Below are 23,347 nucleotides of genomic sequence, written 5' to 3' on the forward strand. Positions count from 1 at the left end.
TACTTTCTATTTGTATTTGGGAGTATGTGAATGGTGCATTCTGTTGGCCACTTTGCTACAGTAGTTAGGGTGCATCTGTCGTCGAAATAACAGTGCATTTGTGTGGATATTTTTCCTTTTAAACAGTGAGCATTTTAGAATATGTAAAATGTTAACTTCAAACTTGTGTGCATGGTTTGTATTGCTGTGTGTGCTTCTCAGATCTTAGATACTGTGCATATTGCCAGTTATACAGTGTGTTTTATTGCTCTTAGATAGTGTATGCATTTTATAATTGTGCATTTTTTCAGTTTTATATTGTGCATTTTAGGAGCGTAGATAAATTGTGCAGTTTTCCACATAGATAGTGTGTATTTATCGAGTTTGATTGTTTGCATCTGTATGTGGTGATCGAATAAAAAATGTGTGCATCTTGTCACCGTTTAGTAGTGTGGATATGATCTTGGAAAATGTTGAATGTGGTAGCTTGATTATTATCTTTAAGCATTCTACGTTTCTTGTAGTATGTATGTGTGGAGCTTGATTGTGTTTTTTATGGTTTGCATCGAAAATAAATTTTATAGAGCATGTATGTGCAGGGTGTATTTGAAGTCCTAGTGTGTGCACTCTAGTTTTATAATGTTGAGCATTAGTCAAGCATGGCTGTGTTGGTCCCAAAAGAGGTATGGTAAAAGTCTAGAGATGTTGGGGGGGGGGGGGGGTGAATAGACTTTTAAACCGTTTTGCCAAATACAACAATTGCAAGGCAACAGAGAAACCAAAACTCTCAACCGTTTGTTAGAGTCTCGTGCATAGCGGAAAAAATGAAATAAGTGTTGTGTGATTATGTCAAGTATATCCACGTGAGAAGCAAACAAGGAGCAGTAAGTAAATAAAGCAGTAAAGAACACAAGGCAATTATAGTGATTCGGAGGTGGCGTAATCGTCCTAGTCCACTTGCTCCTATCTCCAAGAGCAATTCATTATATCCACCACTTCTTGGTTGCAAGATACAATGAATTCCGTGATCTAGTACTTTGATCACCAAGCCCACACTAATCACGCCCAACCCAATGCCTACAACACTGCTACAGGATTTCACAACCCCGTGCTACTTTCCTCTCCTTTCTACGCTCCGGTAGAACTACAATTCGAATTTTACAACTCCGTGCTACTTTCCAAGGATTTCACAACTCCGTGCTATTTTCATCCCCTTCCCTTTCTACACTCCGGTAGAACTACAACTTGGATTTCACAACTCCGTGCTACTTTCCCTTCTCCAAGACTTCACAGCTCCGTGAGATAATCTCCTTTCTACACTCCGTAGGGACTTCACTTGTTTGTAGAAAAACAAGCTTCCTCTTGCTTCCAACTTTGAGACTTTGTAGATGATCTTCAATGTGCAGCAAGTCTCTTTGTGATGAAGATTCTGACACTCTTTGAATATTTCTCTGTAAGCTTTGTATATCTGAGTGTTTTTCTCACTTGAATATTTCGAATATAACACTTTGTTTTTGGAAAGCTCTTTGTAATTCTTTTGCTCTGTTGAACTCTGTAATTCTTGGTTCTTCAACTCTGCTCTTCAAGCTCCAAATCTTCATCCTTTTATAGCTGGTTTTGAAATTATTTCAATTTGAATTCTTGTATCTTTTTGGCAGAGATCTTATCTTATCTTCTGGCAATGTGTCAGAAAATATTCTAGCCGTTGAGCTCCAAGTTCACGTAAATAGGCTCTCCAAAATTCATCGAAAAATTTTCTCTGATGTAGTTCACGGCTTTCTAGGAAATCTTTGAAATTGTTTCCCATACTTTAGCTCGCCCAACTCAAATTGCATCTAATCTTCATTGGATCCCATTTTCCACTCCATTTGAAATCAGCGCCCAATATCCTTTTGCTCCCATACTTCATCTCGCCCATAATATTTCAGGCATCTTCCAATCCGTCTGTACGGTCACTTGGTGATATCTCCAATCTTCTTTAATATACTTCTTCCTTTCCATAGATGCTTGATCTTCAAGTCAAATTAATGCAATCTTTAGATCACATTCTTCTTCATCGAATTTTCTTCTGAGAAGTCTTCTTGAGTATGGTATTCGGGTGAAGTTCATAATATACATATCATATGCATACATCTTCTTCTGTTTGCCATTTTCACAAGATAAATTCTTGATTTTAGGTTTGATATCTTCTTCTTCCATTTTTCATACATCTTCCTCTTCTGTTTTTCTCTTTTAATTCTATTTAATAATTTCTCAGTTTTGGTCTAAGAAACAACTAAACCTAAACAAATAAAATTGTGGATTCTACAAATTACAATTTGGCATATTAAAATCTATTACAATTTATTTCTAACACTGTGCATGTATGTGGTTGAATATGTGGTTGAATAAATGCAATGTGCATCTTGCCACCATTTAATAGTTTGGATTTGATTTTTACGTGACTTAATGACTAATGAGCATATGCAGCCAAGAAGCAGAAATTCACTATCAATCAGCAAGGTCAACCCGGTGGGCCGGATCCCAATGATGATTTTAAGTCCCCTCCAGTCCAAGTAACAAGAACACAGTGGAACAAAACTATTCCACGGTACGACAATAGAATGGATGTAAGGCAGGGCATTTGGTTATTGAGACAATGAAATGTGCGGAACATTTGGTTTTTTGGACATGTTTTTATTTTTTTTATTTTATTTTATTTTTTTTAGTTCCAACCGTGGTGGTATGAGATAATTGGTTTGTGTGTGGTGATTAGTGAGCCACGTGACGTTGACAACCAACTCCATTTTTTTTGTGTGTTTGAATATGCATTTTGAATAGAATTTGAAGAAGTCATCGGACAATGGCATATTGTTAAACACATGAATATTAATGGTAGGAACGCAACTGCTCAACTTTTGGTGGTATATTTCTGTCCTTTGCATTTAACTTTTTTTTTTTTTGGCTGCTGTGTGGAACTACTACGCCAAAACTGAGTTCATACACGTGTATTTGTTAAAAGTGAATGTGCATTTAGGTAATTGCAGTGTGATATGTACAAAAGGCATTAATGGGGACAAGTTTTAACAAATGATCCTATGTACTATAATGTGCATTCCGGGTAGTTGGATTTATAATTGTATATTTGTATAGTTGGTTTAATCACAAGTCCATACCCGTGTTAATTTCGAGCTTCAACATTTGTGCGGTATAGTGTTTTTCCAGTGTGTATTTGTGGGTGTATAGTAGAAGCAGCCTGATGGCTAAAATGCTAATTTATGTAAGGTGCATTTGTGCTTGAGATGTCAATGCATTTGTGTTTTATTTTCGTGTGTATTCTTAGCCTGCATGTGCATGTGTGTAAATTGGAAACATCTGTATGTGCATTACATTGAACTGTTAATATTTCTTATAAAAAGACCAAAATATTGAGCACCACATATTTCTGTATGCAAATGAATAGAAGAGTGTGAAATCCAAATTTTAATTAAAACCCTAGGATCAAAACACTACTATTGTATAGTTTAGTGAAACATAAGAAATACTCCGTATGCTATAATAGTAAAACTAAGTGCCGATACAAAGCAAGACCATGTTTAAGCCTCTCAAAACGTTGGTAAGGCATGACAGCCTCATCACACATAGGCATCCAATACTTTGTCTCACTCGGAGACACGTCCATAACACAACCTTATACAGATTCGAACTACCTTACACATACAAACAACCAAATCAAGAAGTACAATGGATTAAACAAAATTCAAACAAATCACTACAAACACAATTGCCAAATACCAGCAAATGCACTGACACCAAAAACATGTAACATACAAATTGAAAACGCTAAAAAAAAAGGATCCAACATACAAACGGAAAACCACACAAAAAAAAATTTGTACAACATCCGATTGATAAAAACATTAGTCCATTAATGCACAAATACATAATTCAATAATGCACACTGCTGAACAAATCACCAAAACCCAAACACAATGAATAAAGACAAAAACCAATGACATGTCCTGATAAAAACACATAGTTGTACACACCTAAGCCAAACTGCAAACATAAACCCTAACACCATGCACAACCCTATCGCCGATCACGCAAGATGCTAGCACGAACACGCCGTAAATGCACAATTACATTGAACACTGATGCATCACTACATAATGACGGAAACACTGACATATCTGGCGAATTCATAGCACCAAACGGCCCAAACAAGCACAACAGTGGAAGCAAGCAAACCCCTCGTCAAAAAACCAATGAAATACGTGAAAAAACAATGAGAATCGGCTTTGCACGGACAAAGCAATGAGAATTAGCTGAAGATTGGTTTATGCCCCTCCATTCTCTCCAATATATACTCTTCCCATGGGCATCCATGATGCCAATACGAAACAATTCAACAATTTCATACCCGTCCATCAACATTAAAAATTTGCAGTACTATTAAACACATCTGTAATGCAAACTCAACTAACTATGTACCACTAACACTAATTTTGAACAATACATTATGAATTAATTTCGGTGACTTTTTTTTTTTTTTTTTTACAAAATCAAAAACATAAAAAATATATATATTGGCTCGCTGGTTTAACACGTTTGACCAAAATATTATGGGATAAAGTACTAATAATCCACTGAACTATTTGAGAAACAACAATTAAGCCATCAAACTCAAATAACCCCCAAATAAGCCATTGAACCCGTGAAAAAAAAAAAAGAGAAAATAAGCCATTGAACTCGAAAAAAAAAGAGCAATTAACATTTTTAATAGGTTAACTTAAGGTTTTTGCTGACTGGATGGCAAATGTTTATTTTATTTATGTTTATTATTATTACTAGCATTTTGTACGCGCGATGTGCGAAAACTTATGCCCAATATTAAAATATTTGTAAGTAACAAAATTTTAAAAATTAGTTAAAATTATGTTTTGTAATTTCTTAAAGTGATGATACTTTTGAATTATCATATATTTAAATAATATAGTATCAAAACAAAAAAAATAAATTATATTTTTATATAATAATAATTTACAAATAATAGTAAGCTAACACTCGCATATGATATATTGATATAATATGGATACACAAATAATACACACACACACACACATATATATATGTATGTATGTGTATATATATATATATATATATATATATATATATATATATAATTTAGCATTCATATAAATATTTAATTAAAATATAATTTATAATTAAATTAATTGTTATATGATAATTTTAATAAAATGATAATTAAAAATAGGAAAAAGATATGATAGATGTAGGTGTATGGTAAGATTGATAGATATATTAAACACGGTGTAAGGGTGATTTTGTCCAATGCAAATGAATGTACAACAATTAAAGCAAAATGTATATATTTATTAGCATATAAAAAAGGGACAAAAATCAAGGACATAACTTGTATTGACACTTATTATGTTTTTAGATTATTATTATTATTATTATTATTATTATTATTATTATTATTATTATTATTATTATTATTATTATTATTATTATTATTATTATTATTATTATCCACTTGGATAGTATTATATTTTAAAATAATTATAATCAAAATAGTTTTGTCTTATCGAGATTTGATTGATTGATTTATTTATTATTATATTTTCACTGGATCTTCTGTTAAAAAAATTAATAAATAAATAAATTAGAAATAGACAAGACAAAACTATTTTGATTATAATTACTTTAAAATATATTACTATGTATGTGGATTATAATTTATAATAAACAAATTTAAATAAAATAAACATTTGGCAATCTAGTCAGCAAAAACCTGGAGTTAACCTGTTAAAAATGTTAATTGTTTTTTTTCCCCAAGTTTAATGGTTTATTTGGGGGTTATTTGAGTTTGATGGCTTAATTGTTTTTTCCCAAATAGTTCAATGGCTTATTTGTACTATATCTCAAATATTATTGAAGAAAGCTAATTAATATTAACCTTTTTGCAGACGGTGAAAACTGATGATGCACTTTCCGACAACGTCCATGAATACAACTTGACTATACACTACGCTAACCTAGTACACCAAGTGGGGGGGGGGGGGGAATTGAAGGAAATGTCGTCCTGTTTCTTGCAATTTCCTTCCAGGAAGCTTGCACGACCGACTTCTATTTACTCTTTTACCCCCTTGCGTTAATAATTTTTAACATTTTAGCGCTTTTTCCGTGAATTTTACTCTTCCCATTGTCCATTCATAGCTGTAGATCTTCTAAATCTTAGGATTGACATTAGTTCACACTTCCCATTGTCCAATTTTGAGAGGAATCTGCTCAAAGCTGCTAACCTCCCGGTCGACTACTGTACTTCTCGAACGGTTGTGGGCGGCTGCATGTCAAGGATCGCTTTCACTTTGGCGGGATTGGGCTCAACTCCTCGCTTCGTCATCATATAACGCAAAAACTTTCCCGTTTGAACTGCAAACGTACACTTTGTAGGGTTTAGACGTAACTGATACGTCCGCATGATCTGAAAACATTGTCGGAGATCCCGAGTATGATCCGCTCGGTACCGACTCTTAACAAGCATATTATCAATGTATGCCTCCATGGTTCGGCCCAACAAGTCTTCAATAGCATGCTGATCATTCGTTGGTACGTGGCCCCTACATTTCGTAGACCGAACGGCATAACTCGGTAGCAATATAAGCCATCGGGCGTGACGAATGAGGTCTTACTCTCTTCTTCATGGCTCATCATGATCTGGTGGTAGCCTTTAAAGGCATCCATAAAGCCCATCAATTCCGCCCCGGCCGTTTCATCCACCATCTGATGAATGCTGGGTAACGGATAAGGGTCCAACGGGCATGCTTTGTTCAAATCGGTGAAATCGATGCACATCCTCCAAGATGGTGGCTTGGGAACCAGTACTATGTTGGCCACCCATTCGGGATAGGTGACCGGGCGGATGTGCCCGATTGCAGCCATCTTCTTAACTTCCTCCCACACGAACTCCCAGCGATCCGAGGACAAGTGTCTGGTCTTTTGCTTGATAGGCTTTGCGGCAGGGTCTACGGCCAATCGATGGCATATCACAGTGCGGTCAATCCCGGGCATGTCCTCCGGGCCCCATGCGAATATATCGGCGAATTCCCGAAGAATGGCCAAGACCTCTAATCGAAGCTCGGGGGTTAGAGCTCGACCGATCTTGATCTTTCGTTCAGGTCGGTCTTCGGACAAAGGGACTTCTTCTATTTCCTCAGAAGGCTCAGGTTGTTCCTTTCGGTCTTTTCTGGCCTCTTTGGTGATGGTATTTACTCCCGAAGAACCTGAGTCTCGCCGATTGACCGCTCGGGAGTAACATTTTCTAGCCGACTGAGCATCCCCACGCAACACTCCGACCCCGGCCGAGGTGGGAAACTTCATGCAGAGATGGAGCATGGATATAATTCCACCGACCCTCATGATCGCCGGGCGACCCAAGATAGCATTATGGACGCAACGAAGGTTAACCACGACAAACTCCATCTGAGTTTTAACCGACTTAGGAGGAGCCCCCAATTCGACCGGGAGCGTAATCTTTCCTTCGGGGTGGATAGTATCCCCGGTAAATCCAGACAAAGGCGCCCCGACCGGAGTTAGCTCTCTACGATCGAGCTTTAACTTCTCAAAAACGTCCAAGTACAGGACGTTCACGCTGCTTCCAGTGTCGACCATCACCCTTTGTACGTCCACTCCCATGATATCAATTGTGACTACCAGAGCCTCCATCCCCGTATCCCTGGTCTCAGGTTGATCCTCCAACGCAAAAGTAATTGGTTCCATCTTTTGCCGTTTACCGATCTCACGGGACTCCACAATCGCGACCGGGTAGGGCTCCCGGGCTCGGGATGCATCTTCCAAACCCCCAAATATGACGTGAATGGTCGGCTTAGAGGTGGGGTGGCTATCATATTTGGGATCGGAATCTCTCTGGTCACGGTCCAACCGTTCAGGCCGATTGGAGCGTCGATGATCTCTTTTCCCGCTCGATTTCTTGTTCTCTTCTCTTTTCCCTACACACTTATCCAACTTGCCGGTTTGAAGTAGGTCCTCTAATAACTGTCTCAAAGTTGTACACTCTTCAGTATCATGCCCACTTCATCGATGATAAACGCAATGTTTTAACTTGTCCTTCCCTTCTTGTCTAGGACGTGGTAATCGAATGAGATTACACGATTGAGCATATTGCAGGGCTTCCGCGGCCGAGCGGTTCAAAGCCGTGAAGTCTTCCGGGTGAGTTCGGGACTGGGGGTGTTCTGCCGACCGATTATCCGATCGACCGGGGGGCTTCCGGGATGGACCGACTTCCTGAGACTGCTTGACAGCATTGGCATAATCAGTCACTCAGCGAAGGGCTTCTTCATACGTCACCGGCGGATGAAGTATGAAATCTTGATACAAATATCCGGCTCTAAGAGAAATATGTAACATGTGGATCGCCGTCAGGTCGTCTATGGGCTCAACCTCACCTACGACCGCTTTCCATTTAACCAAAAAATCGGTCAAAGTTTCCCCTTCCAATTGTTTAGCCTTCTCCAGGTACACGTAAGGCTTCCGGATGATTTTCGAAGTCACGAACTTCCGATTGAACTTAATTGCTAGGTTGGCAAAACAAGAGATAGACCCTGGGTCCAACGTCCTAAACCACTCGGCTACTCGTCCGGATAACGTCGAGTAGAAAGCGCGACACATCACAGCATCACTCAAGCCCATCATTAGCATATTCTCGTAATAGGTGTTGATGTGGACCTCCGGGTCCGTTCGTCCATCATATTCCTTATTACCGGGAATGCGCAGGTCGAGCGGATACGGCTGAGCCATAATGTCAGCTGTGAAAGGGGTCCACAACAGTGAAGCGGTGTGATCCGAGGGCCCTAAAGCATGCTCATTCTGCCACCGAGTGAATTCTGCGCGGAGCTCGTTCACCATTCCCCGGGTGTCATCTTGCTCAGCCGTACAGGTTTGTTCACGAGCCCGACGACGACGGTGTACATGAGGTCCACTGTGTCCTGACGACTCCGCCTGACTAGCTGCTCGCATAGGTGAATCGACCGATCGCCTGTCCGGGTCATGTGATCCCAATCATTGACGCATTGCCGGTCGAAGCCGTTCAAATGCACTCGCACGATTATCCTGTGGATCGGGCTCGTCTACCGCCTGGACGTATGTTTCCTGCTGTGGTTCCTCCGATGCCCCTGCCCCCTGCGATCCCAACCTTGAGCGACCGAGCGCATAGTCCGGGGACCGGGCTGAAGCTCGGACTCGGTCTGCATGGCTGGTTGATTCGGGGGAGCAGAAGCTGGAGCCGTGTACGCAGGCCTATACGGTTGATAATTACCCGGCGGATAATACATTGGGGTCCCGGGCCAGTAACCATATGGAGCGGGTGGTGGTGGATGCGAAAAATATCCCAGGTACGGATATTGCTGACCAGGCGGCGGATACATTGGCTGGACATAATTGACTGTGTCAGGAGCCACCGAGTGAGGGGGTGAAAGGTTGAGGTTCAGGTCGACGGTCGGACCATATTGAGTGTGATGATCGGAAGAGCTTCCGCATCCTCCTGTATGTCTCGCATATAAGGATACATGTTTTTTGGGATGTAGGCACTTCGTCGCTCGTGACTAATTGTACCGATCCCCACAGACAGCGCCAAAATGATAGTACTAATGTCCACGTGTATGCGGTGTACGTACTGTATATGAAACAATGGTATGAATAAGAAGAAGTTATCTTATATATAAGGGTGACCTAATACAATCTAAATGACTACTACGAAAGCCGACTGACTGCGGTCGGGCAGCTCTGTAAGTAGCCTATTGATCGTTCCAAAAGTCTCCTTCGTCTTATCCGCTGTGGATATTTATAGCCTATTCCCGTGGAACAACTTCTAGGCCACCGGCATGTGCTCCACGTAACATCCACGTGCCCCAACCTGATGGCTACTCCCTGTCAGCGCCTAGCGTTGCCACGTGCCCCTTTCTAGCGATATCGCTTCTCTGTGGAACAAAGGTATGGCGGTCGAGCAGAATACCGGTCGGGCCCGAACGTCTCTAAGCAGAAGGTCAACCCAAGGCTACATGGACGACTGGTACCGACCGCCTCCTCGCCGCAGCACTCGGTCAAAGGAACTGTACCGAAATAAGGGAGAAGAACTTAGGTAAATCGGGATATATCCTACCAAATATTATACTCAAAAGATCGAGCGAAAAAAATAAAAAATACTGATTAGTTTGCATGGGCGAACACTCAATCAATGATGAAGAAATTGCGACTCCAAATTGCAACGGTGATGATCCAAGAAAATAGGAAACCAATTTGGCCAAGGATTACACATGCGTTCACACTTAAAAAAATAGAAAAAGACACTACTATCCCGCTTTAACAAAAAAGATCAATCAATGTCATCTCAGGAACTCAAATCTGGGCCATCCAAATATAAAGAACAAACGCACAAGATTAGTCTTCACGTTCTCCTAAGATTAGGTCCTCACCTGATCCGAACCATATATATATATATATATATATATATATATATATATATATATATATATATATATATATACTGGTGCGAGTGGGCGCCTCAGGTGGGGGTGTGGGATTTAATCTAAGCTATTGATCTTGCTTAAATCAAGGTCCAAGATTACCAAAATAAAAAAAATAAAAAAATAAAAAAAGCGCGGTGGCAATTTGATAATTTTTTTGTTAAATTTAAGGTGCTTAAGTTTTGTGTTTAAGGTGTGTGAGATTTGTGCTTAAGGTGCGTGGGTTTTGTGCTTAATCTAAGTAGTTGTTAAAACTTAAAGTGCGTGAGTTTTGTGCTTAAGGTGCATGAGATTTGTGCTTAAGGTGCGTGAGTTTTGTACTTAATGTGCGTGAGTTTGTGCTTAAGATGCGTGAGTTTTGTGCTTAATGTGAGTAGTTGGTAAAACTTAACGTGTGTGGGTTTCTTAAGGTGCGTGAGATTTATGCTTAACGTGGGTGGGTTTTGTGCTTAATGCACGTGAGTTTGTGCTTAATGTGAGCTATTTTAAAATCTTAAGTGCATGGATTTGGTTCTTAATGTGCTTTGTTTTGTGCTTAAAGTGCATGGTTTATGTACTTAATGTGAGTGATTTGTGTTTTTAAATTGCTTTGTTTGTGTGCTTAAGGTGCGTCCAACCGCACAACCGCACGGGAAGCATCACCCGCACCTCAACCCTTCCCTATATATATATATATATATATATATATATATATATATATATATATATATATATATATATATATATATAAAGTTCAAACGCGGCGGGGTCTTCCCGTGCGACGGTGCAGCGAAATTTCAGAATACACCAACAGTGTTAACAATATGCACCAACAGTGTATGAGAAACACACTACAATGAAATGCAATAAAACATCACAAAATACACAACAGACCCAAAAAAATGCATCATATAACTCACCACCTCCAATGGTGTATTTCCGAACACTGTATGGTCTTTTTACTCACACCTAATGGTGTGTGTTTGGTGATGCGTACCTAAATTGTCTTTGTTTTTGTGGCGTATTTTCCTACGTTGACAGTGTATATTTGTTGAACTATTGGTGATGGTCCATGTGGGAGGCTACAAGTATTTTCAGACTGCTGACAGGGGAATCTTGGACTTCATCAAAGCGAGGCTTGTCCTAAATTCTCACAAGGGGACTGTCCGAAAGGACTTAGTGCTCCTTACCTACTGCACCCGGCAACGGCGCCAATTTGATTGCTGTAATTTGGGGCAAACAAATAATACCCGGAGTATTCGGGTTGTCGAACCACAGGGAGATGGTGTACTAAATACTAATTACTTGCTTACTTATAAGAGCTAGTCTGATCGAAACTTGATGGTTGATTGGTTGCATAAAATAGCGAGCAAGAAATTAAACAAATAATAAGGTTTCGTAAACAATAGAGAATTCAGAGATTCTTGGAGACAAGAAGGAGAGAAATCAAGAGCCACAAGTTGTCTTGGAAAGCAAGAAGAAGACTAGGGAGATTTGGGAAAATCGTCTGGTTAATTCTTGTACTCTTTTGATGATTTGTAATTCTTTATTTATATTTGCTATGTATAATTTAGTCATGCTTGGCTAAATTCTTTAGAGATTCTTGGGTAAAAGTGTTTATGAACCTATGTGTCTGAGCTCTCAGTTTCTTTAATATATTATTATTTGGGTTTAATACTTATGTTGCAATCGTGATAATATTGTTTGATGCTTGTAATTAATGGCCATAGTTACTAGCTTCATAGCCATGTTTGTGTCACCAATGGGAGTTGGGGCATAAATTAGGGCACACACGATTGCACCTAATGGTTGGTCCTTGGGAAAGGGGAACTTATTAATCCAATTATTAAGTGGTTAACAAAGCTATTGGCAAGGGAATAGATCAAATATGTGTTACACCTCAAATCATCCATCACAAATTGAGATGCAGCAAGCACCACTAAAACAAACCACAAACAAACAAGAGAGAGTAATTGTAACTGCATGCTAAGACAAGTAACTTATTCACCAAAAATAGCATATGAGTCATCCAAGCAAAAGCAAAAATTTTAAAAATTTTAGAAATATCCCCAAATTAATGATTCCTCCCCCTCACACTTAAAACTTTGCATCATCCCTGATGCAAAATAAAAGAAAAAGAGAACAAGAGAAAAGAGAAAACTAAAAAGCAATAAAATAATCACGAACTAGAAAATAATAAAACTAAATAAGACGAAACTAGAAAGCAATAAATAAATAGGGAAAGTAATAAAAGATAACATGGGGTGCCTCCCATGAAGCGCTAAATTTAACGTCGTTAGCTCGACGTTACCTCTCTAGCCATCAGGTGATTGGAGAAGAAAAATCCCCTTCTTTCCATCAACTTTCTCTTCCAAGTATTTCTTCAAGTGGTGTCCATTTATAAACTCTCTTAAGCTCGAACCCTTCACGTCATCATGTAAGGAACCACATTTGCCCGAATCAAGAATTATGCCTCCATTCTCTTTTCCTTCTTTTTCAACACTCTTTTGTTCAACAAGTAATGAGAGTCTCGGATCATTCACATGAACCAGCAAGTATTGGGAATCATTGGATATATAGATAGGCAAATGTGTGCCATTATCCTTAAGAACTCCAATGACTCCCAAATTCAAAATTTCTCTGAAGTTCTCTCCAAGGGAAGTGTTCTCCATTGGTGAGACATCCTCATTCAAATCATGTGCTCCATTAAGAACTTCCTCATCTAATGGGCAACTCTCTATATGTTCCTTGCCATCATTACTTTGCAACTCTACATTTTCCTCCCAGCTTGGTGTCTCCATCTCAATGCATTTATCAAATATTTCTTCATCTCCCTCTCTAAGATCCTCATCATCCTTTTTATTTCTCTCAACTTCATGACCTTCATTTGGCAAGAGCAACTCTTCTAGAACCTCTCCATTAAATGAATCTTGAAGTGGCTCTTGAATTGTCAAATCTTGCTGTCGAGCTATCATGTGATCGAGTCGAGCATTCATGCGATCAAGTTGAGCCTTCATGTGATCTTGTAACTCCAGATATTTCGAGCACAATTGCATTACCTTGGTCTCTTTGGACTTCATCTCAATTATTTGGTCAATTGATTGACAATCTTGTTGAAACTCTTGGTACGGCAACTCTTGAGCTCGCCCTTGATACTTGTAATTGGGATCCATGATAAAGCAATTTTCCGCCTCATGAGATCCACCACATATCATGCACCGTGAGGGTCGTTGTAGTATAGTGGTGAGTATTCCCGCTGTCACGCGGGTGACCCGGGTTCGTTCCCCGGCAACGGCGCCAATTTGATGCGTAGTATATTTGCAAACAAATAATTCTCGGAGTACGAGTTATCGATCCACATGGAAGTGGTTGTATCAAGCACTAGTTACTAACTTATTCATTAGAGCTAATCCTAACAATTACTTAGATGATTGATTGGCATAAAATTAATAAAATAAAACAGAGGTTCAGGATTTTGAAAACAATTAGAGAGAAGTTGAGATTCATGGGATTCAAGTATTTAATCACCTAGTGCCAATTATCGTTTGCAATATTTAGTTTGGAATTAAGATTTGTGTGGGAATGCAAAGTGGAATCGAATTACTCCCGTAATCTCTATTCCTAGTGAATTTCCACTCCCATGGCTTAAACACCCAATAAGATCAAAGATCAGCATTCAATTATTCCTAATTACTACCATCTCCCGATTGGCAACAATCTAGAATAAACTTCCCCTAATAAGTTCCCCTTTCCCAAGGACCAACCATTAGGTGCAATCGTGTGTGCCCTAATTTATGCCCCAACTCCCATTGGTGACACAAACATGGCTATGAAGCTAGTAACTATGGCCATTAATTACAAGCATCAAACAATATTATCACGATTGCAACACAAGTATTAAACCCAAATAATAATATATTAAAGAAACTGAGAGCTCAGACACATAGGTTCATAAACACTTTTACCCAAGAATCTCTAAAGAATTTAGCCAAGCATGACTAAATTATACATAGCAAATATAAATAAAGAATTACAAATCATCAAAAGAGTACAAGAATTAACCAGACGATTTTCCCAAATCTCCCTAGTCTTCTTCTTGCTTTCCAAGACAACTTGTGGCTCTTGATTTCTCTCCTTCTTGTTTCCAAGAATCTCTGAATTCTCTCGGTCCCCCGTCTCCATTAGGGTTGAGGAAGGAGGGATTTTATAGTGGGTACAAAGTTGAGATGTAATAGGAATCTTGTACAAAATTGGACTCAAATTATAATTCCTAAAATAAAGAAATTGCCGTAATAAAATTGAAGTTGGAATTTGGACTTTGGAATTGATGTTGATTGGGATTTGGAATTGAAATGTGAATTTGGACTTTGGAATTGGAACGCTGCTGCAATTTTGGAAATTAACGTCGCTCGACGCGTCGAGACCTGCTGTCTCGACCGGAATGTGTACTGGAAATTTTCGACGTGTCGAGCCTTTGGCTCGACGCGTCGAATCCTCTGGGTCCCGAACTTATCTAAAATTGCTCCGAACTCATCCTTGAACTCCCCTTGCTCATATCTTTGACCTAAAATGGTTCAAAAACACTAACAAACACCGTAAAACATTCAAAACAAGTGTGAACCATAATTAAATGATAATAGCAAGGAAAATATGTATTAAATAAGCAAAATTAAAGAACTTAAATACTGAGATGATTCAAAATAACTATAAAAACAAGCACAGATGTGATCGGGTATCATTGTCATTGTTTTCATCTTCATTACATGTCTTTTTTTTTTTTTTTTTTTTTTTTTTTTTTTTTTCTTTTTTATATTGGTAGTGCGTCATGTGCAATTAAGTTACTGGTGGCAGCATAGAGGGATTCATCACGCAATGAGATTATAGTGTAAGAAGCTTTAGATTTGTCTTGCTGTGTATATGACTGTGATTTTAGGTGTAATATGAATTCTTTATCTTACAAACATCTATTGATATTTAGTAGTGATAGTTTTCCCCTACATGTTTCTTGTGTTGTGAGATGTGTGTCGTAGGTTATCATGTGAAAGTATTGAACAAAATATTAATATTTATTATATTTGTATAAAATACTTGGCAAATAAATAAATAAATAAATAAATATATATATATATATATATATATATATATATATATATAAAACATGTTTTGTATTATAACTTTGATTTTTTTTGAATGCATAACTTTGATATTTAATTACAAGATAATGTAAAAAAGAAGACAATGGATAATGTAGTGAATATAATAAATTAATAAATTTGAAGGTAATGAATCTTTGAATTGTAATAAAATTATATTTCTTTTAATTTTTTTTTTATAATGAATACTTTTTTTTTTTTTTAAATAAAGCATTCTAGACATCTAATTTTAAATTAATTAAATGTATATGTATTATTTTTTGTTGTAGCTATTAATTTATTTTTTATTTAATTTAATAAGAGTAATAAAGTGTCATACATACTTTTCATCAACAATAATGAAATCAATGATTTTTTTTATCAATGATTTTTTTTTTTAATTTCCATTCATTGTTGAGAGAAATTGTTTTGAGAGCTTGTCAATGACAATTGCTACGATTAATATCAATAGAGGATGATAATAAATAATTCAAAATATATGGTTATAATAGATATTGTTATAATGATATAGTAAAAATTAATTTACAAATTTCTTTAGAAGTTTTCATGCATTGATAAAATTCTGATGTGTAAATTAAACTTGTTCAATTGGAGCTAGTAGGATGTTAACATTGTCAATTATTTGAAAAGTGGTCCTACCGTTTTAGAGTCTATGTGTAATTGTATTTATGATCAACAACTTTGTAGTTAGGCCGCGCATGTTTGACAATGATGTAAGAACAATTTTGTTTGATAAAAAAAATAATAGTGTAATATTTGTAAAGTAATGTATAATTGTACCATTATAAAAAAAATACAAAAAATAGTAATACCATAATGACCTAAATCATTCCAATATTGCAAAAGCATAATTGAAATATTAAGTTTTATTCTAAATAATAAAAGAAGATTAATTAAACATTTTTTTTAAAAAAACTTAACTTAAATTTGTTTTTTTTTTTAAATAAAAAATTCAAGAAAATCAAATGATTTTTAAAGTTCGTGATTTATAATCTTTGATGCTCAACTTTGAATGATATGTATTTAGTCGGGCTAATTATTTGACCAAAGTTTATGTTACATTTTAAATTATATATATATTTTTAATACATTTTAACATATTCATATATTATGCCAATTCTAATTGGGATGATGTTCGAACCTAAGACCTTTATTATATAAATTAATGAGTATGTTAAGAATAATAAATAGTTAGCGAAATATCCCGTTACTAAAGTTTATACTAACGGAATTTAGGGTTATTTAAGGGAAGAAAATAAAATAATAGAGGGTAAATAAGAAAAATCATTAAAAAAATACTAAAATCAAAATAATATGAACCATTCATTTTAAGAAACAACTACTATCGACATTTTTTTGTTCCAGTTAAGGGCCTAACATTATTAGCTCTTATTAGATTTGTAGATGTAGATTATTAGTGTGTGTGTGTGTGTGTGTGTATATATATATATATATATATATATATATATATATATATATATATTTATTTATTTATTTATTTATTTATTTGTTTTAGTAGATTTATTTTCTGCATGATTATTATTATTATTATTATTATTATTATTATTATTATTATTATTATTATTATTATTATTATTATTATTATTATTATTATTTTATAACTATTGCACAAGGATAATCGTATAAAGTGCATAGTTTGGGACAAGCATGTGTCTTCCATGTTGCCTTACTATAATGCAACTCAAAATGAACCTATAATTGTGGAAATCCAGCTATGCAGGGCAAACTTTTTCAATGGTAATTAGAATCTTCTTTTTGTTTTCTATAATGTTTTATTTATTTTTAAAAATTTATCTTTAAAAATAAATTATCTAATTGGTGAGGTCAGAATAACATCGTATGAATGTATGATGCCACAAATTTGTGGTTCAACCACGATTTTTTTAGAGTTTAGAGAATTTAGAGGGAAGTAAGGACTATTCTACTTTCTTCATTTTTTTTTTTTATATACATTTTATGATTAATTATTATTTTACTATACAAAAAATACTACATGTAACAAGGAATCAGCAACTGCAGTGCAGTTGTAATGCAGTTGAGAATGAAGGTCAAAAGTTCGCTGAGCAGGGAATGCAATTGGGAAAATTCTTATTAGATACGGAGTATTTTTTTATTTTTTTATTTTTTTGTATGTAAATCAATTGACACTATTATTTATTAGCCATTTACTGTAATATATGTTTATAGAGGTCTTTTTACAAAGTTTCTACATTTTAGTATGATATTTTTATCTGACTTACAATTAAAATAAAATATTGTGTGCCTACAAAACTCTTTCATATTTAGATTACTCATTAAAGATTTATTTCCAACTATATGCACACTCTAACATAATACAAAAAATACGAAAACCATGCAATTAAGCAAAAGAAACAGGTTCTAAAAAAAAAAAAAAAAAAAAAAAACATAGCAACATACCCTAAAACTATTAAGACGCATAATATAATAAATGTAAAACAATTTCATTTATATAAAAAAAAAAACAAATTTTATAAGAGTAAAATAAATTTGAAGTTATTTAAAAAAAATTTAATAAATTTAACTCTTTGTTTGTTGGTCAAGCATCTTGTGCTCAGATGATCCCCCGTGAACCTTGGTAGTGGGGTCTTGACTCTTTGAGCTGTAATAGTTAGAGAAAGTATAGAACAGATACTACCTTGTAATAGAGTCAATAGTATTAAAAAAAAAACTCTTTGTGGTCATGTTGTTAGGTGTGGTCGTGTGGCGGAATTTCAGAATACACTAACAGTGTTAATAACATGCACCAACAGTGTAAGGGAAACACACCACAATGAAATACTAAAAAAAAATACCAAAAAATACACAACAGACCCAAAAAATACCCCATATAACTCACAAACCCCAATGGTGTATTTCCAAACACTGTATGATGTTTTTACTCACACCTAATGGTGTGTTGTTGGTGATCCGTACCTAATTTGTGTGCGTTTTTTGTGGTGCATTTCCTGACGTTGATGGTGTATATCTTACTTAACTATTGGTGTATTCTGAAATTCCGCCACACGACCACACCTAACAACATGACCACATGTGACCACCCCTATATATATATATATATATATATATATATATATATATATATATATATATATATATATATAGGTAGATGCTCATATGCGGTAATGGCCTTAGGTGAGGCGGTGAGGTCAGTTTATAGTCGTTGATCGAAGTTAATCTAACGGCAGCGACATATTAGTTGAATTAAGTAAAGTTTGTCGTGTTTTTGGTAAGCGGGGGCGTTTCAGTAATTTAATGGGATGGGGACGTGAATGTATAAAAGACGATTTATTTTGTGTGATTTTAAACACGGAAGGAAAGAGAGATCAAGACATCGTTCGTGATCGCGTCGTAATTGGAAGAAAATCAAGATCGCGATCGTGTTCGTGATTGCGTCCCAATTGGAATTCGGAGAATATCGCTGGAGATCACAATCGGAAGTTGGACGAGATATCGGTTGCGTTTGCAATTACAGATTATCGCAGTTGGGAGATTATTGAGGTTGAGCGATGGAGCCTGGTATGTTTTGAATTTCTCATGTTTGTAGTTTTAATTTGTCTTTTGTATTACTATGTGTCTGTTATGATTTGGAAGTTTATCGCATGCGTTTTTTATGGATTTGCTGTGTATCGATGTTGACTATGTTGCTATGTGTTGTTTTGTGATTACGGTTTACTTTTTGTATACTCGTGGTGCATATATTATTTGATGATGTGTATGGCAGTATTAGATTTTATGCATGTATAATGTGCATGTAGGTAGGGTTATTCGTGTGGTATTGGATAAGGTGTGGTGCTTTATTAGTTAACATGTGGTGTGCAGCTGATGTTTTGCAATTTGGTGGTGTTTGTGGAGAAGGCAGTGGTGGTGTTTATGATAACTCAACTGATGTTTGTGGAGAAGGCAATGGTGGTGTTTGTGATGAAGGTAATCCCACTGATGTTGGTGTAGAATGCAATGGTGATGGTTGCGATGAAGGTAATGTGACTGATGTTGGAGTAGCAGGCAGTGGTGTGGGTTGTGATGAAGATTATTTGGCTGATGTGGGTGTACAAGGCAGTGTATGTGTGTTGGAAACTTCTCCTGGGCTGACTAAGTATTAGCGCCCAGTTTGTGCTGACAGTGTGAAGCCTATCGTGGGGCAACAATTTGTTTCCTTGGATGGTGCTGTTGTGTTTTATAAACAATATGCTGGGACTGTTGGGTTTGATTGTAGGCAGCACTCAATTCGGAAAGATAGGGATGGTGTTGCTGTGGAGAAGCACATAGTATGTAACCGTCAGGGTTATAAGCAGAGGGTTTCTAGGGTTGCTAAAACTACTTTGGCGAGGAGACGGAGGGTGACAAATAGGGTTGGTTGTAAGGCTAAGGTTGTGATAAAGCGTAAGTCTAATGGGTTGTATGTTGTGCATTATTTTGAGGAACGTCACACCCATTCGATGTGTTCAATTATTGCTAGGTAATTTTTAAAGGTGAATCGTAGTCTCGATGCTGGGCACCAAATGTTTATTGCTAGTTGTGTTCGGGCAAATATTGGGTCTGTTCAGTCATATAGGCTGTTTAAAGAGATTGTTGGTGAGTATTCCAGTGTCGGGGCTACAGGTGTGGATTTTAAGAATTTCAAGCGTGACCAGATGGCGTACATTCTAAATGATGATGCTCAATTATTCATAGATACGCTATTTAAGAGACGTGAGTTGTGTGAGGCATTTGATTTTGAATATGATGTTGATGAAGGTGATCAGCTTTCAAGGGTTTTTTGGGTGGATGCAGTATCTAGGAAGAATTTTGCATTGTTTGGTGATGTTGTTTCATTTGATGCTGCATACCGTACTAACAGGTTAGTATTTATTTTTATTGTGCATGTTGTATTTGTCTGTGGTGCATGATTCCATACCTTATGGTGTGTTTTCTTAGAAGTATGGTGTTGATTGCTTGTTGTGTTGTAGGTATAAGTTGGTGTTTGTTCCATTTACTGGAATTGATAACCATAAGAGATCCATCACCTTCGGTGCTGGTTTGCTCATGAGGGAAGATGTAGACTCATATGTGTGGCTTTTGGAGAAATTTAAGAAAACTATGTGTCATGACCCTATATGTGGTGTTACTGATCAAGATCCAGCTCTCAAGGTTGCTGTTGCTCGCGTGTTTGGTACATCAAAACATAGATTTTGCATGTGGCATATAATGTGCAAGGTTGGTGAGAAGGTTGGACCGATTCTATCTAAAGATGAAGTGTTTAGGAGGAAGTTGAATGGCATTGTCTGGAACAAATCACTGGACTCCAAGTCCTTTGAGGAGGCATGGAGTTGTATCATGGAGGAATATGGTTTGGGTGACAATGGTTGGTTTCATTACTTGTTCGAGTCTCGTAGATATTGGGCATCCCCATATTTTCACGACGAGTTTATGTCAGGACTGGTTAGGACAACGTCTCGATCAGAGTCTCAAAATAGTTTTTTTTTTGGTACGTTCTCTAATGGTCATTCTAGTTTGGTTGAGTTCTTGGTGCATTTTGGAAGTGCTGTTGCAGCGTCATGCACAAGCAAAATTGAATGCTGATTGTGAATCTTGTTTTCCTGTTTTGAAGACACCATTGGCTTTGGAGAAGCATGCAATGGATGTTTACACCATTTCTGTATTTTATGATGTTCAAGTAGAGATTTGTGCAGCTTGTTATTCGTGTCAAGTGGTGTCTTTGTGTGATTGTGATGTCCATGTGTCATATGGGATAAAAGATGGTGCCCAACGGGCATGGTATGTGGAGCTAGTCTTGTCTAATTATACTGCTACATGTTCTTGCAAGATGTTTGAGCGGACGGGGTTGTTGTGTAGGCATATTTTTTTTTGTGTTTAAAGATCGTGGGCTTGAGAGTATTCCTTCTAGGTATGTGGTGTCTCGGTGGACAAAGGGTGCTTGTTTGAAGCCAATATTTCATATTAATGATACAATTGTTGATCAATCTTCTAAAGTGGAGAATGTTAGGATTTTTACTAATCTATTGTGGTCTGACATATATGCTTGCGTGGGCTTGGCTGATGGTAATATAGAACGTTTGTCACAGCTACGACGTGTTATTTGCGAGCAAAGACAATTATATCTCCAAGAGGGGAGTGAGGATGGCAGTGGGGTGGTGGCTGGTGGAGGATCACGCACCTCCACTGTTGAACCCTAAGACACATTTTGTGGAGGTTCAACAGTGGAGGTGCGTGATCCTATTCAAGCTAAGAACAAGGGTAGCGGTAAGCGGTTGAAGAGTACAAGGGAGAAAGCTGCTAGCAAGTGTGTAAAGCAATCAAGGAAATGCCATACTTGTGATGAATATGGTCATAATAGTAGGACATGCCCTTTGAATGGTTAGATACAGTTGTGTAGTTTGATTTTGGGACCTATATGTTTTCACAGTTGCGTACAATTCTTATAACATACAGTTATGCATTTTATTACAATACTTGGTGTTTTTTAATAAACAGTGTGGTGCATTTAAGAATGTCGGATGTTTTTATATTAGAATGGTGTGTTTTATTCCGTTTTGTGGTGCATTTTTATATATAGAATTATGTTGGCGGTAATATATTGTGTGGTGCATTTTATTTCATATGTTGGTGCATTTTGCAAGTTAAAAGTGGAATGGTGCATGCAATTTGTTATAATGGTGTTTTTGATGTGTCCTTTTATAAAATGAAGTGTATGCATAATAATACTGCATTTATAGCAATGCAAATGGGTAAGGCATTCACAAGTACCCATCACAAAACATTGTTTATCTAGTAGTCATATGGTCTATGTCATGCCATCACAAAAAAACATTTACATGATTGAAAGTCTTCCTAAACACCAAATTCTGCTGCCTTCTGTATGTTTATTTCTTTCAGTTCATTCACATCTGAGGTGATCAAGGCAGCCAAGTACCTCACTCATAACTTGTTCAATTGTTCTTTGTTGTTTTTCTGCAATCCACAATCCCATTCTTCAGCTGACTGTCCACGGAAGGTTTCCATATGGCGCATTAAAAAGATGCCACAATCCTTTTTGTTATGCGCATCTCTCCAAGGCATCTTCATTATCTTGGATTTCAGCTTCTTTACCTTCTCACCTTTGTACGCGGATTTCTGTTCGATCAACATATTTGAAAAGAATTTTTGCTGCATCAAGGAAGCATACAATAATATTAGTATTTTGTGTAGTTTTGTATTAAATATATATAACCAGGTAGTGTTTAGTGGGTTACCAGATTGTCAAGCACATATCTATATTTGTCCTGTTTCTTCACAGGTGCTGAAGAGTTGTCAATGATGTCAAACTTTTCCATTAGTGGGCTAATAGACAGCAAGTAGTAGTTGTTGGATGCCACTATGGAAAACAGAAATTGTTATAACAAAAACACACCACATGTGTCATAATATACACCACTATATGAGTAATAATGCACCACAAATAGACAAATACACCACTTACGTATACAACTTTGTGCCACATGATGTCTATAGCAATCGCCTTGTCTTGCAGATACTTTTCTTTGAATCTTTTGAATCTTAAATTTTCATCCCCCTGCGGGTTCACAACTGTGTACAGCTGCAAAGTTCAATGGTATAGTTGTTAGATTTGTAGGGGTTTTACAGGTGTAGTTACTTTCATATTCTTTGCTT

The 23,347-nt window shown here is 36.8% G+C and overlaps 1 protein-coding gene across 1 annotated transcript; it reads left to right on the top strand.

The window, feature by feature from the left end:
- Positions 1 to 19,506: 19,506 nt before the first annotated feature.
- Positions 19,507 to 21,873, top strand: LOC109157533 (protein FAR1-RELATED SEQUENCE 5-like). The gene is made up of 6 exons (XM_019305389.1): positions 19,507 to 19,793; positions 19,914 to 20,096; positions 20,181 to 20,537; positions 20,647 to 21,118; positions 21,288 to 21,454; positions 21,585 to 21,873. The coding sequence occupies exons 1-6, from the start codon at positions 19,507 to 19,509 to the stop codon at positions 21,871 to 21,873; spliced, it is 1,755 nt and encodes a 584-aa protein (XP_019160934.1).
- The last annotated feature ends 1,474 nt before the right edge of the window (positions 21,874 to 23,347 follow it).

This window comes from Ipomoea nil, unplaced genomic scaffold, assembly GCF_001879475.1.
Source record: "Ipomoea nil cultivar Tokyo-kokei standard unplaced genomic scaffold, Asagao_1.1 scaffold2783, whole genome shotgun sequence".
In the NCBI taxonomy this organism is placed as follows: domain Eukaryota; kingdom Viridiplantae; phylum Streptophyta; class Magnoliopsida; order Solanales; family Convolvulaceae; genus Ipomoea; species Ipomoea nil.